The 15041-nt window shown below is 54.9% G+C and overlaps 1 protein-coding gene across 1 annotated transcript in view; it reads right to left on the bottom strand.

The window, feature by feature from the left end:
- Positions 1-6147: 6147 nt before the first annotated feature.
- The window catches only part of LOC128903421 (olfactory receptor 5B21-like), a 36448-nt gene continuing 27554 nt past the window's right edge, over positions 6148-15041 (bottom strand). Inside the window, exons 2-3 of the mRNA XM_054187431.1 lie at positions 6435-6572; positions 6148-6182 (exon numbers count right to left, since the gene is read on the bottom strand). Coding sequence (XP_054043406.1) covers positions 6148-6182; positions 6435-6572 — 173 coding nt within the window. The remainder of the gene's footprint in view (positions 6183-6434; positions 6573-15041) is intronic.

Below are 15041 nucleotides of genomic sequence, written 5' to 3'. Positions count from 1 at the left end.
AGGGCTGCATTTTATCTAAGAGCCAGTCACCCTTTCCAATAACATTTTAAGTTGGTGATCTTCATTCCTGAGTATAGCATTAGGGTTTCCTAAGCGTTCATTCTCACTCACAAGCTTACCAACTTGAGTTCTTAATTTTTCTCCTGTCTCCTTCTGAAAAGCTAGTGATGACTTCAACACCTCATTTTCCGATTTCAGAGTTGCATATTCTACAGCAGAAATTAGATTAGGAGCAGGGGTTTCCCTAGCTTCTGGTTGTGCATGAGCTAAACAGGCACCTAACACCGCACAGATCACACCTTTGCCTTTCCCCGCTCTGAGCTCTAGTGAAGCCCAACACTCTTCAGTACGTTCCACCACTTTCTCTTCATCCTTCCAAAATTTTTGGGCCCACTCCTTCCCAGCCTGGGAAGGGACACAATCATATTTTTGCAGCAGTTTATCCATGGCAATCCTGCCAACGACACCAAAATTCTGTTGTGAGAAAAGGGGCAAAGCGGTTTTGGCAGATAATAAACCCCCCTGCATTCTAACACTCCTCATCGAGGTGGGAGGCTAGGTGCGGCTAGGTTTAAATTCTGAGTGATGCCCAATTCAGCACTATCAGTCCAATCGCATTTAATACGTATTAAACTGTTACGATTTGGACACACTAATAGTGGGCTGCACCTTCAGTCTAGTCGTGCTCATGAACTAGCACGGCCACTCTCGAGTCTTGGTCACGTTCAGTTAGAAACCAAAACGACTAGCTACTTAAAAAAGTGCAGTTAATTTAAACAACAGATATATAGGTTCTTAGGATTGCCGGTGATAAATACACTGTCTGCAAAGCACGTGCAAATGGAAGTATTGTTACATATACAAAACACGTGACAAAGTTATAAAGATACAGCCTGGCTATAAATGTAGAAAAGAGATTCTCCAGAGACATTTCTAAGTTTCCCGAGAAAGCACTCGGTATGATCTAAGTCTTACCCAAAGGCGTCCCTATGGGGGGGGAAGAGAGGCTCAGCCCGGCGACTGATCCCAGAAGTCAGTGATGGAATTCTTCGTGATGGTGTCTTCCCTGGGTATCCCCCCTCTCTCGAGCTATTTTTATACTATTTGTTATCTTCAAGATGGAGTCTGAGTGACTTTAGTCATACATACTTTTATTATGGTTGGTGTAAATTTTTCTCGCTTCATAATTAAAGGTATAGTTTATGAGAAATTCAGGGCGCAGACTCAAGAAGGAGTGGTCGCAGCTTGGAGGCATTAGCCTTCGGGATGGAGGTGTGTTTTGGTATTATAATGACATTATAATGAGCAAAGTTTGCACAAAGGACAGCATTTCATCAAAATTTGACAAAACGTTGGCTTCGAGTATCGAGCAGGCAGCTAATGGGCAGCTTATCTGTTTCATGGTATCGTCCCATTCCCGTATCTGCTATACATCATAAGGTAAAGCCGCGGAATAATTGCATCCCATCCCATACCTCATGTAGCTTATCAGGGAACCACGGGTGTTGTATTCTTCATGCCAGCTGCAGCTATTTTCTACCTCAGAAGTCTCTTGATTTTATACTGTTCCTTAATGTGTGAACAATGCTGTACTTTTGTATTTTTAGCCAATTTAGTAATTATTCCACACCCTGTCTGTGCCTCACTCCTCTCCGCTCGGTGCCTGCAGGCAGTGCCCTTGGCCCTGCTGCACTTCACAGAGGCGTGGCTCCTGGGCACAGCTGTCTCTCTGCAGCGCTGCCCACTTGCCAGGAGCTCCCTCCGTCCCAGGAGCCTGGCCCAGCTCAGCAGCAGAGGACCAGCCCAAGGCAGCCCTTTCTCTGCCCCCACTGGGCTCCCTCCAGGTGTCCCTGGAGCTCCAGGGGAAGGTGCTGGGAAACAGGCTGAAGGAATGGCTGATGTTTCCTCCTTCAGCCAGGGACAGAGGCTTCTTTCCAACAGTGTCATTTCTCATATCGGGAAAACAACTGGGCATGAGAACAGCCTTTCCTTGTGCCATCGTTACACAGGGCACCCAGATAGTGCCAGGGAGGGATCTCTGTTAGCCCTGCAGAGGGAAGGGATGCAGCTGAGCCAACTGAGTCACCTCCTCCTGTGTTTTCAGCCCTGGAGACAGAAAGGGACTTGACTCCCTCCCATGCACAAATCCCTTTTGACACAGGTGGTGCAGGAGCAAACCAGGAGAGGAGAACCGAATGGATGGTCACTGAGCAGCCAATGATTGGCAGGTGAACAGAGTCCCAGTTTGGGAGACAGATAGTTGGAAGTAACTGTTGGAACACAGGAGGACAGAGAATGTTGCGCATTGGTTGGGTAAAAGGCCATGATCGTTCAAACTCGATCACTGCTCAGCTCAACCAACCGGTAGATAGCCTCATGTGGCTGCAGCAAATTGATATTGTAGATGATGGTCGGGAATGGGAACGCTTACTTGAATGGTTACATGTTAAGCACGGCCACACAGGCCGTGCTGACCTATATCAGGAAGGTCTGGCCTGAGGGTGGCCTGTATCAGCTAAGCTGTGCGAACAAGTAGTGACTGCCTGTTCACAGTGTCGCCTACGACTCAGTAAATATCATCCGAGTAAGGCACCTCCCTTACACATTCGGGACAAGAAAACACTGTGGCATTCCCGGCAGATTGATTATATTGGGCCCTTGAGATCATCAGGTGAGAAAAGATGCATCCTAGTAGGAGTGGAGGTCATACAAGTGGTTCCCAGAGAGCTTTAGAACAAGCCACCGTTTTCCCTCCTGGATCCTTGGGCATGGGAGCAATCTCTGGACGTATAGAAATTTTTGAGGCTGGTGCTGCGCCAAGTGAGAAAGTGTGGTTTTGAGGACAAAGGTGCCAGGAAAGCCTGCAGCCCCAAGGTTTGTGGGCTTCTGAGGTAGAAAATAGCCGCAGCGGGCATGAAGAATACAACATCTGTGCATCTGTGGTTCCCTGATAAGGATGCTTGTGAAGCTACATGAGGTATGGGGCAGGATGCAATTATTCCATGGCTTTACCTTATGATGTGTAGCAGATATGGGAATGGGACGATACCATGAAACAGATAAGCTGCCCATTAGCTGCCCGCTCAATGCTTGGAGCCAACATTTTGTCAAATTTTGATGAAATGCTGTCCTTTGTGCAAACTTTGCTCATTATAATGTCATTATAATACCAAAACACACTTCCATCCCAAAGGCTAATGCCTCCACGGTGCTGACTGGGAGCTGACTGGGGACAAACCGCAGAACTAGCGGAAACTGGCAGATGTAAGCATAATGAAGAAGAAAAGGACCAAGGAAACAATTCCAAGAGAAAGAGGTAACATCAGAAAAAAGGCCAGCCCGGTTACCAAGAAAACCAGTAAAAAAGCAAGAGACCACCAACAAGGATTAAGTGGTTGCAGTTGGGGATCAGATGATGGGTGGTACGTCCCGGGAAACCTGGCTGTAAGGGTACAACTAGGGGGTGAGATCTGCAGTAGGCGTCCCTCGTTGGAGGCACCCATCTCGACCTTCTCTGCCCTGTTGAGGTGGCACCTGCAAAATTCCTACCGTGATCTAGATGGCAGCTGTGTGCACTCCTGAAACAACGAGCCAGGGGCCTGCTTCCACCCTATCACCTCCTCATCCACCGAGCCCATAAAGAGCATCTGGAGAAGCGGCTGCATACTTCTTCTAGCTGCAAGGCCACCACTGACATCACAAGCACCTGCAAAAGCCAGGCGTTCATCCATACCCAAACAGCTACTTAGCCACCAGGGACATCAGGAGCAGCTGTACAAGCCAGGTCCTGCTCCTGCCCCACCACCTTCTCATCCACCTATGGCATCACAGGCACCTGCACAGGCCAGGAGTTCGCACACGCCGTGTCAACTACTCAGGCACTTGTGACACCGTAAGCAGCTGCACATGGAACGTTCTTGCTCCAGCTTTGTCACCTACTCAGGCACATGAACAAGCCAAGTGCCTCCTTCTACCCCATCACCTGCTCATCCACCTATGACACTGCAAACAGCTGCACAAGCCAGAAGCCTGCTCCGGCCCTGTAACAGCTCAAATCCATATGACATCCCATGAACCTACACAAGCCAGGAGCCTGCTCCTGCCCTAATGCCTACTCACCCACCCATGGCATCACAGGCACCTGCACAGCAGGAGCATCCTCACTGCCAACACCCTGGCTTTTTCGCCTTCATCTGTCTCCCATTCCCATCTCCACATGCTCTCCTTTCTCCCAGGCACCTTTCTCACCCACTCCACAACCTCCCAGTGCCTCTGTCTGTCTTTGTCTTTCTGAGGCAGATGCTACCTCAGAAGCATTGTCCCAGCGAGGTCACCTGATTGTCTTTCTCCCTCAGCTGTTGTTGTGACTGTTCCAGCAGTCCCAGTGCTTTTTGACCTCATGGGCCCTCTCGTCCCACCTCCCTTCTGCAGTTCAATCCTTTTCCTGTGACAACCAGTCGGTGCCCGCTCTGTGGGCATCTTACCTACATCTTCCTGACCTGGACAGCTGGCAGGAACGGTGGCCATCAGCCCCAATTGTGCCTGACATCTTCTCCTGGCACAGGCGCAGCTCTGGGCATGCTTGGTGCGTACCGTGCTTCTGAAGGAGAACAGCACCAAACAAAGTAACTCCTGGGCAATGTCCTGCTGGGAAGAGCTGATTTCATGGCAGGTTAGACGCAGGTCCCAAGACCGGTCCAGGGTCTTACCTGGCAGAAGTCTTCTCCCCCAGGTCTTGCTGCCTTCTGCCTGGACTCTGGCTTGACAGCATGGGGAGGGAAAACTTTGCAGCAGCTTCTCAGGATGCCACACTCTGCCTGGGAAAGGAGGAAGCTCTTTAGAGCAGCCCCGAGGGGAGTGCGTTTCAACCAGGCTGTGGTCACCCAGCATGGGGAAGGGCCCCACCTGGAGAGCTGCGACCCATTCCCATACCTCTTCTGATCCTCTGCTGTTCTGCAGCCTTCTTGTGCTGGTTGGCGAGAGCCTCCACCACCACGGTGCTGATCACAACAAATCGAAAACTGGAAAGCAAGTGATGACACAGGTTTGAAGAAGGGTGACCCCTACCCTCTGCAGCTCCCCAGCACCAGTCCTCCTGGCTGTCGTGCAAGGCATGGCACCCCTTTCCCTTTGTGGCCATGCAGAGGTTTTATTTGCAATCTCCACCCAACACCAGAAGATGTAGCTTAAAGTCCTCTCCATGTGCAGCTGCTTCTCTCTGATGGGAATGATGCCAGGCTGGGCATGAGAAACACGATCACAATGCCTGGCCACCCCGGGAGAATACAGGTGTAGCCCAAACTCAGCATTAGTTCACCAGAAACCAGTCACTGCAGGACTCATCCCTGACTCAATGCTGAGTGCTGAGCCCCAACAACATGCGCTCCTGAGCAGGAGCTGGGAAGCCGCCTGCTCAGTCAGTCGAGGGCTGCAGAGGAACCGCACTCACCTTGGGAACATGCGGTCAGGAGCAGCCTGCATCCCCCAAGTGGTGGCCGCTCCACCGGAGACCACTGCACATCGCACCCACAGCCTCTGCAAAGTGGCACAGAGCTGTTAGAAGCTTCCCAAAGCAGTTTTTTCTTGGCTCCCAAACGAAGCGGGCACTGTGTCCTACTTCAAAAGAAAGCCACTTCTCAACAGCCCTCTCCCAAACCTTCCTCCATGAACATTATGAACATTAGCCCTTGCTCTGCTCTGAAGAAGCTGCAGAGCAAACCCTGAGACTGCGCAATATAACACTGCCAGGCTTTTCACAGGGCAAGGACCCAGAACCTCCGAAGAAACTTTCTTTGCCAAGGCAGAAGTCAGTGGCGGTGAGCACGGGGAAAGAAAGGCATGTCACTGCCCTGCCACATCCAGGCTGGCCAACGGCGATTGGCTTCCCAAAGACACTGAGGTGTCCTCAAAAGTGGAGCAGCTTACAGTGTGAAGCAGTGCCATGCGGCTGGCCTTGCTCTCCAGCCCTGTGACGTAGTCGTAATAAAACCGCATGCACAGGACACCATCTTGGCAGGAGAGAACGCCAATGTCTTTGAAGGCAAAGGAGAGGTGCTGCTTGTTCCTCAGTTGGAAAGAGTAGAGGAGTACGGTGTCTCGCATGCAGTCATCCACCATGTGGCGCGGGAAGGAGGTGGCTTGTGATAGTCACCTGTAGTTCAGCGGCTTGATCTCGCCATCCTCTGCAAGGAGGAGAAACATCATCGCTGCCACAGCAGGCTAAATTTCCATGTACGATTCGTAACAAAATGCCACAGAAAAGGTCATTTATCAACACAGCTCTTGGGGAGTGGTTTGTTTTGGGGGCGTTCAAGCCATCCCTCGACCTTTGGAGGCGACTCTTTGTTTCTCCCGGCCCTTTCCAAAGAGCAGAGAGCACACACCTGCCCCTAGACACGGAGTGGGGAAGTGGCATGTGGCCTCTGGCTTCTCACCAGGGATAACCCCTGTGGGGAACGTGAGCTCCTGCAGACACGCCTTGTCCATGTTCAGCTGGAAGACTGGTCTTCGAGCCATAAACACCTCTTCTTCACCCTGGAATCGCTCTTGGACCATAGTGAAGGTCCCGAGTCCTGGGAGCAGGACGCCCTGCCCGGGAAAAAGACCAAAAGCTGGTGAGTGAGGACTTCAGAGGGGCAAAGGGAAAGCTGTGGAAAAGGCCCATGTTCTCCATTTGTTTTCTTCCCCTCCTCAAAACTTTTCACAGAATCACAGAATCTTAGTGGTTGGAAGGGACCTTTGAGATCATCGAGTCCAACCACATAAAAAAAAAAAAAAAAAAAAAAAACACACAAAAAAAAAGCACCCACCAACTAAACTCCACACCCACAACCCCACACACAACACCCCACCACAAACCAATAATCTTGGGCACTAGAGCATGCCCTGAAGAGCCATGTCTACACGTTTCTTAAATACCTCCAGGGATGGTGACTTCACCACCTCCCTGGGCAGGCTGTTCCAGTGCCTGACCACTCTTTCAGTAAAGAAATTCTTCCTAATATCTAATCTAAATCTCCCTTGCCGCAGCTTCATACCATTTCCTCTGGTCCTGTCGTTATTCCCTTGGGAGAAGAGGCCAACCCCTGCCTCTCTATAGTTTCCTTTCAGGTAGTTGTAGAGGGCAATGAGGTCTCCCCTCAGCCTCCTCTTCTCCAAACTAAACATGCCCAGTTCCCTCAGCCTCTTTTCATAGGACTTGTTCTCCAGACCCCTCACCAGCTTGGTGGCTCTCCTCTGGACACGCTCCAGCACTTCAATGTCTTTCCTGTAGTGAGGGGCCCAAAACTGAACACAGTACTCGAGGTGAGGCCTCACCAGTGCCGAGTACAGAGGCACGATGACTTCCCTACTCCTGCTGGCCCCGCTATTCCTGATACAAGCCAGGATGCCATTGGCCGTCTTGGCCACCTGGGCACACTGCTGGCTCATGTTAAGCCGGCTGTCCACTAACACTCCCAGGTCCTTTTCTGCCGGGCAGCTTTCCAGCCACTCAGCCCCAAGCCTGTAGCGTTGTCCGGGGTTGTTGTGATCAAAATGCAGGGCCCGGATTTGCCAACATCCCTTAGCTAGAGAGGATCCCAGGCACTTGCAGCACAGGGAATACCCCTGGGACAGATTCCTATGGATTATCCTTGGCATTACTGGCCCAGCATAATGCCCTGTGTCTCTGCCAGGTCTCTTCACTCTGATCACAGCAAAGGGCAAAGCCCTATCGTCTGCCAGACGCTTTCTCAGGCTGGATCTGGACTTGGTTTCTCCCCTGGTTGACCAAGTAGCAGCTCTTGGCATATGGGGTCTTCTCGGTGTGCTGCCAGGATGCTCAGGGAGGGATTGCTCCCCGGGGCCCGGGCTCTCCAGGGCAAAGGGGGACCAAGACGCCAGCCCACCTTGTCCAGCTTCAGCTGTCCCAGGATGTACGCAGACACAGCATCCCAGATAGTCACAACCTCTGTAAAGCGAGGGAAAGAGGTGTCAGGCTTGGGGACAGCCAGCTCACAGCCTCTCGACATGCTCCTCGCCCAGGGGGTGACAGATGCAGGCATCCACAAACAGCCCAGCCAGACACTGCCATCACGGCTGCGGACCTGGGCTGTGCCCCAATTTCAGACTGCCAGCCTTACTCTTCTCCTGGGGCAGGGCTGGAGCAGAAATGGGGACATGGGAAGGACTCACGACCAGGGCTGTGGCCACCTAACCCCCACAAAGGAATGGCACCCCAGAGGCCAGAACATGGTCTGCCAGCCTGGTGGCACAAGAGGACCCCGTGGAGAGGAAGAGAGGTTCTCCCAAAGGAGACCAGTCCAAGGTGAAGGGCTAATTTTTCATCCCAGGGCCAGAACCCTTAGAGGTACCAGCGCCCAGGGAAAGCTGGCTGTGGATGGCTTCCCTCGCAAGGGCACCAAGACATTCCCACGGGAGCCTCAGGGCTCAGGGCAGCCCCAGCATCACAACCCAGGAGTCTGGGATGCCACACTGTGCCTTGAGCCTTCAGGAGGGGCTCTCGCTGCACCCCCCAGCCCTGCCCAGCCACCCCCACAGTCCAGCAGCTCCAGCTTTTGACACCGACAGCCCCAGTGCAACCCCTCGGGAAGCAGCTCCTAAACCTCTTAGCCTTGGTGGAGAGACACAGGAGGGAGGGGAACAAGCTGCTCAGCTCCAAGCTGACGGCCACGGTGCAGCAGCCCTCCATGGCGCTTGCCGCTTGCCCTCAGCTCAGAAAAAAGGGCTGCTCTTTGCAGCTCCTCACCCAAACCTCCTCTCTGACGTGCCCCTGCTCTGCCTGTCAGCAAGAGTCCCCCAGCGCAGCCCCGATGCCTCCCGACCCTGCTCCTGGCCGTGGAGCAGCTCCGAAGGGCAGCAGTGGGGAGCCCCTGAGCAGTGCCCAGGCCTCACCAGGAAGTGCCGGCACTGCCACGGCACTGGGGAGACCCTCACCCTCCCCAATAGCAACCCCCAAATCTATGGGAACCCCCCCAATAGGCCCCCGCCCCCCATCTGTGCCCCCCTCCAAATCTGGGGACACCCCCCCCTTGGTGTGCTCGCTCTGCTCCTCTCCAGGGGACCCAGGCATCTGGGTGCCCCCGCCCCGGGAGCGGGAGGGAACCGAGGAGGGATGGGAGTTGCCTGGGTGCCTGGGGCCCTCCAGGACACCCCCCCACCACCACCCTCAAGGTTATGTGTGCCTCAGTTTCCCCTGAGTGCGTGCGGGGCAGTCACTCCCCGGACGACCAGGTCCCCGCCAGCCCAACGGGCGCTGTCGCGATGAGGCCGGAAAGCGCGGACGCAAAGCAGCCGTAAAGCGCACAGCGGGGGTGGGGCCGAGGGGTGGGGGCGCGGCTCAGGCCGCCATTAACTTCCGGGGGCGTGGCCACAGCGGGGAGCACACGGCGGCATTTGGGTGGGAGTGGCACACGGCGGCGGCTCAGCGTCCTCTGGCTGGTGTGCCCCCGGGTCCCCCAGCGTCCCCTCACCCCTCCATGGGCCCCCCCAAGGTCCTCCTCACACCCCACCGGGTACCCTCAGACTCCCGAGCACCCACAGCCCCCTCAGCGGCCCCGGGTCCCCTCAGCCGCCCCACCCCAACGTCTGCTCAGCCTCTCCAGTGTCCTCTCAACACCCCCGTGCTCCATTAAACACTCTCTGGGTGCCCTCAGGCCCCCTCGCCCCCGCCAATGTCACCTCAGCCACCCAAAATGTCCCCTAAACAACCCCCAATGTGCTCTTAGCCCCCCAAAATGTCCCCTAAACAACCCCCAATGTGCTCTTAGCCCCCCATAGTCCCTCACCATTGTCCCCTTAGCCCCCCGTGTCCCCTTTAACTCACTCTGGGGCCCCTCAGTCCCCGCAAGGCCCCAAAATGTCTCCTCAGCTCCCCCATGCCCCTTCAGCACACCCCACTACCCACAACACCCCCAGGCCCCTACGAACGCTCATGCAAACCCCCGTGCAAAGTCCCCTTGCATGACGTCTACCTCCCCCAGCCCCTGAACCCCACCTCAGCCCCCTCCCCACACCCCAATCTTCCACCCCCCACAAGCCCTGTGCCAACGCTCACATACCATCATCCACCCCCTCCCACACCCCCCAAATTCCCCCTCAGATACCACCCCGAAGCCCCCCCAACCGCTATAAGCCCTTGTGCAAGCACTCGTGTGAGCCCCCTCTTCGACCCCCCAACACCCCCAGCTCCCGGTGAACCCTAGTGCAAGGCCTCGTGTGAATCCTCCTGAAAAATCGCCTCATGGGCCACCATCCATCCCACTCCCCCAACCCCCTAAGTCCCCCCTCAACCCCATCCCCAGCCCCCACAAACCCTCGTGCAAATCTTTGTGCAAGCCCCCTCATGCCTCACCCCCAACTTCCCCCACCCCTCCCCCACCCCCAAAGCCACCCCACCCCACCCCAATCCCCTCTAAACCCACGCTCCAACCCCTCCAGGCAGAGACACAGGGAATTATGCGGGGCCAATGCCGAGGATAATCCATAGGAATCAGTCCCAGGGGCATTCCCTGTGCTGGAAGTGCCTCTAGCCGAAGGAAACGTTGGCAAATGTTTTGAGGAGGGGAGAACTCCCTACCACAAGCCCTCCTGGAAATCCTCATTCAAACCCTTGTGAAAAAAACCCTCACACGACATCTTTCCCCCTCTCCCAAATTCCCACTAAACCCCTCCCCCACCCCCCCCTACAAACGCGCATGTAAATCCTTGTGCAAACTCTTGTGCAAGTCCTCATGAAGGCCCTTCATGTGCCACCCCCTAAATCCCCCCTTTCCCACACCTCCAACCCCCTGGTCCCGTATGAACACTCCTGTGAATCCCCATGCAAATCCTCCACTCCCTCCCCAACACCTAAATCCCTCCCAACCCCTCCCCCACCCACCCCCCATCCCTCCCCAGCCCCCTACGAACCCTTGCACAAATCCTCCTGTGAGCCCCCTTGTTCCCAACCCCCAGCTCCCACACCGCTCCCCCACTCGAAATCCTGTTCCTATCCAACCTGCAACCTGCCTCCCCAACCCCTCCCGGGAATCCTTGTGTGAATCCTTGTGCAAGGCACCGTGTGAAGCCTCATGCGAGACCCCTCATGCCCCATCATCCACCTCCCTGACCCCTCCCCCCTCCCTAAATCCCACCTCAACCCCTCCCCCACACCCCAATCTTTAACCCCTCCACAAAAACCTCGTGCAAATCCTTATGCGAGCCCCCTCATGTGCCAACACCTGACCTCTCCCCCTCCCCACCACCAAATCCCCCATGAAACCCCTCCCCCACCCACCCAGCCCCCTGCGAACCCTCGTGCAAGGCGTCCTGTGAATCCTCCTGTGAATCTTTGTGCGAGCCCTCATGCGTAAATCGTAGTGCACCACACCCTATCTCCCTCTAAGATCACGCCCCCCCGAACCCCCCCCAACTCCTCCCCAAAACCACCCCTCACCACGCACAACCCCCTCCCCCACCCCCCCACATGCCCTCCCCCCCCCTCCCCCCAGCCCTCTCCAACAAGTCATCATGGAAATCCTCCTGTGCAAAACCCCCTCGTATGACCCCCCGCCCCCACATTTCCCCTCAGACCCCTCCCCCACCACCCACAAGCCCAGTGAACCCTCACACAAACTTCCAGGTGAACCATTGTGCAAGGCCTTGTGTGAAATCCTCGTGCAAATCCTCGTACAAGCCCCATCATGTGCTGCCACCCAACCCCCTCCCCCCTCCCCAATCTCTCTTCCCTTCCCAAACCCTTGTGTGAATCCTGGTGCAAGGCCTTGTGCAAATCCTCATGCAATTTCTTGTGTGAAACCCCTCGTGTGCCATAATCCAACCCCCTCCCTCCTCCCCCACCCCCAAATCCAGCATCAATCCCTCCCCCATGCCCCCAGCCCCGTGAAACCCACGTGCAAGGCCTTGTGTGAATCCTCGTGCAAATCTTCATACGAGCTGCCTCGCATGACCCCTCCCCCACCTCCCAAATCCCCCCTCAACCCCCCCATCCCTCCCTCGTGCCCCACAAACCTTCGTGCAAACCTTCATGTGACCCCTCGTGCGATCCCCCTCATGCGCTACTACCCAAATAAATCTCCGACACTCCACCTGAAATGCTGCAGCTCCTTATGGAGTACGCCTGCACCGGGACAGTGCTGGGCACGGCTGGCAATGTTTAGAGTCCGCTAATGGCGGCAGAGCGTTTCAATGTCATGGGCAACATCAGACCGTGCAGCGAGTTCTTAAAATCCCAGCTGTGCTTGGAAAACTGCGTCGGCATCTGGAGACTCACAGATTATTATTAGTACTGCCCCGACCTGCAAGAAGCAGCCCAGGTGTTCACCCTCCATGGCTTCGAGGAGACGACCAGGGTGTCTGCAGAGTTTCTGGAGCGTTCCGATGGGTGAGTGTGACAGGAGGAGAGATCCCCCATGCACCCAGTGCTGGAACTAGACTAATGTCGGCTTTCTAAACTACAAACCTAGTTTGGAGAGTGATAATTTTGTTACGGACTTTGGTAGCATCATGAGGCCCCTGGTGCCTGCCCCGTGATGTCACAAAGGGGTGCTCTGACTGCCCTGTGATGTCACAGGGGGGTGTACTATAAAAGGGGGCGCAGGCGCTGCGGGAGCTGTCAGTGGGTGCTGGGCACCACAGTCTGGCATCGTCTGGGCAGAGTGCAGCCTCGGCCTCTGCCACCCCAGCAGCATTGGGGGTCCCGTCACTGGGGACCCAGGAGGTCACTGGGGATCCACATCGCGGGACTGTGCTGGTGACTCGGAGCTGCTGCCAGGGGGCTCTCCAACGTCCCTCCCCGGCTCACCTGGCCTCACTCCTGATGCTCGTGACGGGGCTCAGCATGGTCTCTACCATCTCAGTGCGCCGTGGCACGGGTTGGGGTGGGATGGAGTGATGTGGCGTGGCGTGGGGGGATGCGGTGGGGGGCTGGGAGATGCTCCTGGCTCTGGCGCTGCTTGAAAGTTTGTAGGATGGTGTGCTAGTGAGGTCCTTCAGTCTGTTGTCCCAGGGGAGGTAGGGGATGGAGAGACACGCGATAGCAAAGACACAAGGGATAGTGATGGGCTAGAAATCACCAAAGCGCCTGGGAAAGGTCAGGTAGGAATTAGGCCTTCTCCCTCCAGAAAGGTGACAGGTTCAATAGCAAAGCTGAAGTGCATCTACACCAATGCACGCAGCATGGGCAATGAACAGGAGGAGCTGGAAGCCATTGTGCAGCAGTATAACTGATAGAGCTGCCATCACAGAACCGTGGTGGAGCATGACTGGAGTGCTGCATTGGATGGCTATAAACGCTTCAGAAGGGCTTCCGGGAGACCTTATAGCAGCCTTCCAGTACGTAAGTGGCTCCAGGAGAGATGGGGAGGGACTCTGGATCAGGGAGTGCAGTGACAGGATGGGGGGTAATGGTTTTACACAGGAAGAGGGGAGATTTAGATTAGATCTGAGGAAGAAATTCTTGGCTGTGAGGGCAGTGAGCCCCTGTCCCAGGTTGCCCAGAGAAGCTGTGGCTGCCCCATCCCTGGAGGGGTTCAAGGCCAGGTTGGACGGGGCTTGGAGCAACCTGGGCTGGTGGGAGGTGTCCCTGCCCAGGGCAGGGGGTGGCACTGGGTGGGCTGTAAGGTCCCTTCCAACCCAAACCATTCTGTGATTCTATGATTAATTCTATGATAGGCCAGGAAGGAGAGGCGGTAGAGCGGCCCTCTATGTTAGGGAGTGTTATGAATCTTTCTTTTACGTGCGCACAGACAAATATTTGGATCCAGTAAAGCATGAGAACACCCACTCTCGTAGGAGCTGATGTGTATAGAGAGAGGGGGATGAACGAGAGGCTTGCCTATAGTTAAAATTTCCCTCTTTGAGTTTAAATACTCGCAATACACTGGCATTCCTCAGTAGGTGATAACTGGGACTCGAGGGGGGTTGACTTGCGCTGGCTGCCCAGTCCTTGAGGTGTTTGTCTAAGCGGCTCCCGACTCGGGGGAGGTGCTGGCCACAGCCCACTGTAATCTGGGAGAGCTGAAAGGGTCTCGCTGGAATTGCTCCTTACAGGGTCCAAGATAATTGACTTTTGTCAGGTATTTTTCCACTCTGGCCCAACTCGGACACTGGGATATGCTGGTACTTTTCCACTCCTGACCCAGAGTCGATGACTCAGAGCAGTCAGGATCCTATAGGCCCAGAGCGGAGACACCACTTTAGATGGAGCCAATTCTGCCCTACTTGTGAAAGCAAGCTCAAAACCCCCCAAATTTTCTGTGATCCAAATTCTAGCACTGCCAGCTTCATTTCCGTTTCAGTGTAAATCCCTGAGCAGCTGAGAAGCGTGGCTGTTGATGCTCCAAGAAATAGAACTGAGATGGCGGGGTCTCTTTGTTCTGCTGGTCTCAAGCACTGGTGGCATTGGGTGAATGGTTTTTAGGTGACAGCTCTGAAAGCAGTGGCGCAGAGTGTTCATGCTTTAGCCAAGCATTTTCATAGAATCATAGAATCATAGGATTGGAAGGGACCTCTGGAGATCATCTAGTCCAACCCCCCTGCCAGAGCAGGGTCACCTACAGCAGGTTGCGCAGGAACGCGTCCAGGCGGGTTTTGAATGTCTCCAGAGTTGGAGACTCCACCAACTCTCTGTGCAGCCTGTGCCAGGGCTCTACCACTCTCAAAGTAAAGAAGTTCCTCCTCATGTTTAGGTGGAACTTCCTATGCTCAAGTTTGTGCCCATTACCTCTATTACTGGGCACCACTGAAAAGAGCCTGGCCCCATCCTCCTGACACCCACCCTTTAAGTATTTATAAACGTTGATAAGATCCCCCCTCAGCCATCTTTTTTCCAGACTGAAGAGACCCAAATCCCTCAGCCTTTCTTCATGAGAGGTGTTCCAGTCCCCTCAGCATCTTGGTAGCTCTCTACTGCACCCTCTCCAGCAGTTTCCTGTCCTTCGTGAACTGGGGAGCCCAGAACTGGACACAGCACTCCAGGTGCGGCCTCACCAAGGCAGAGTAGAGGGGGAGGATGACCTCCCTCCACCTGCTGGCCATAC

Source organism: Rissa tridactyla, unplaced genomic scaffold, assembly GCF_028500815.1.
Source record: "Rissa tridactyla isolate bRisTri1 unplaced genomic scaffold, bRisTri1.patW.cur.20221130 scaffold_33, whole genome shotgun sequence".
In the NCBI taxonomy this organism is placed as follows: domain Eukaryota; kingdom Metazoa; phylum Chordata; class Aves; order Charadriiformes; family Laridae; genus Rissa; species Rissa tridactyla.
Note: the sequence above shows the minus strand (reverse complement) of the source record. Positions and strands in the feature narration are given on the sequence as shown.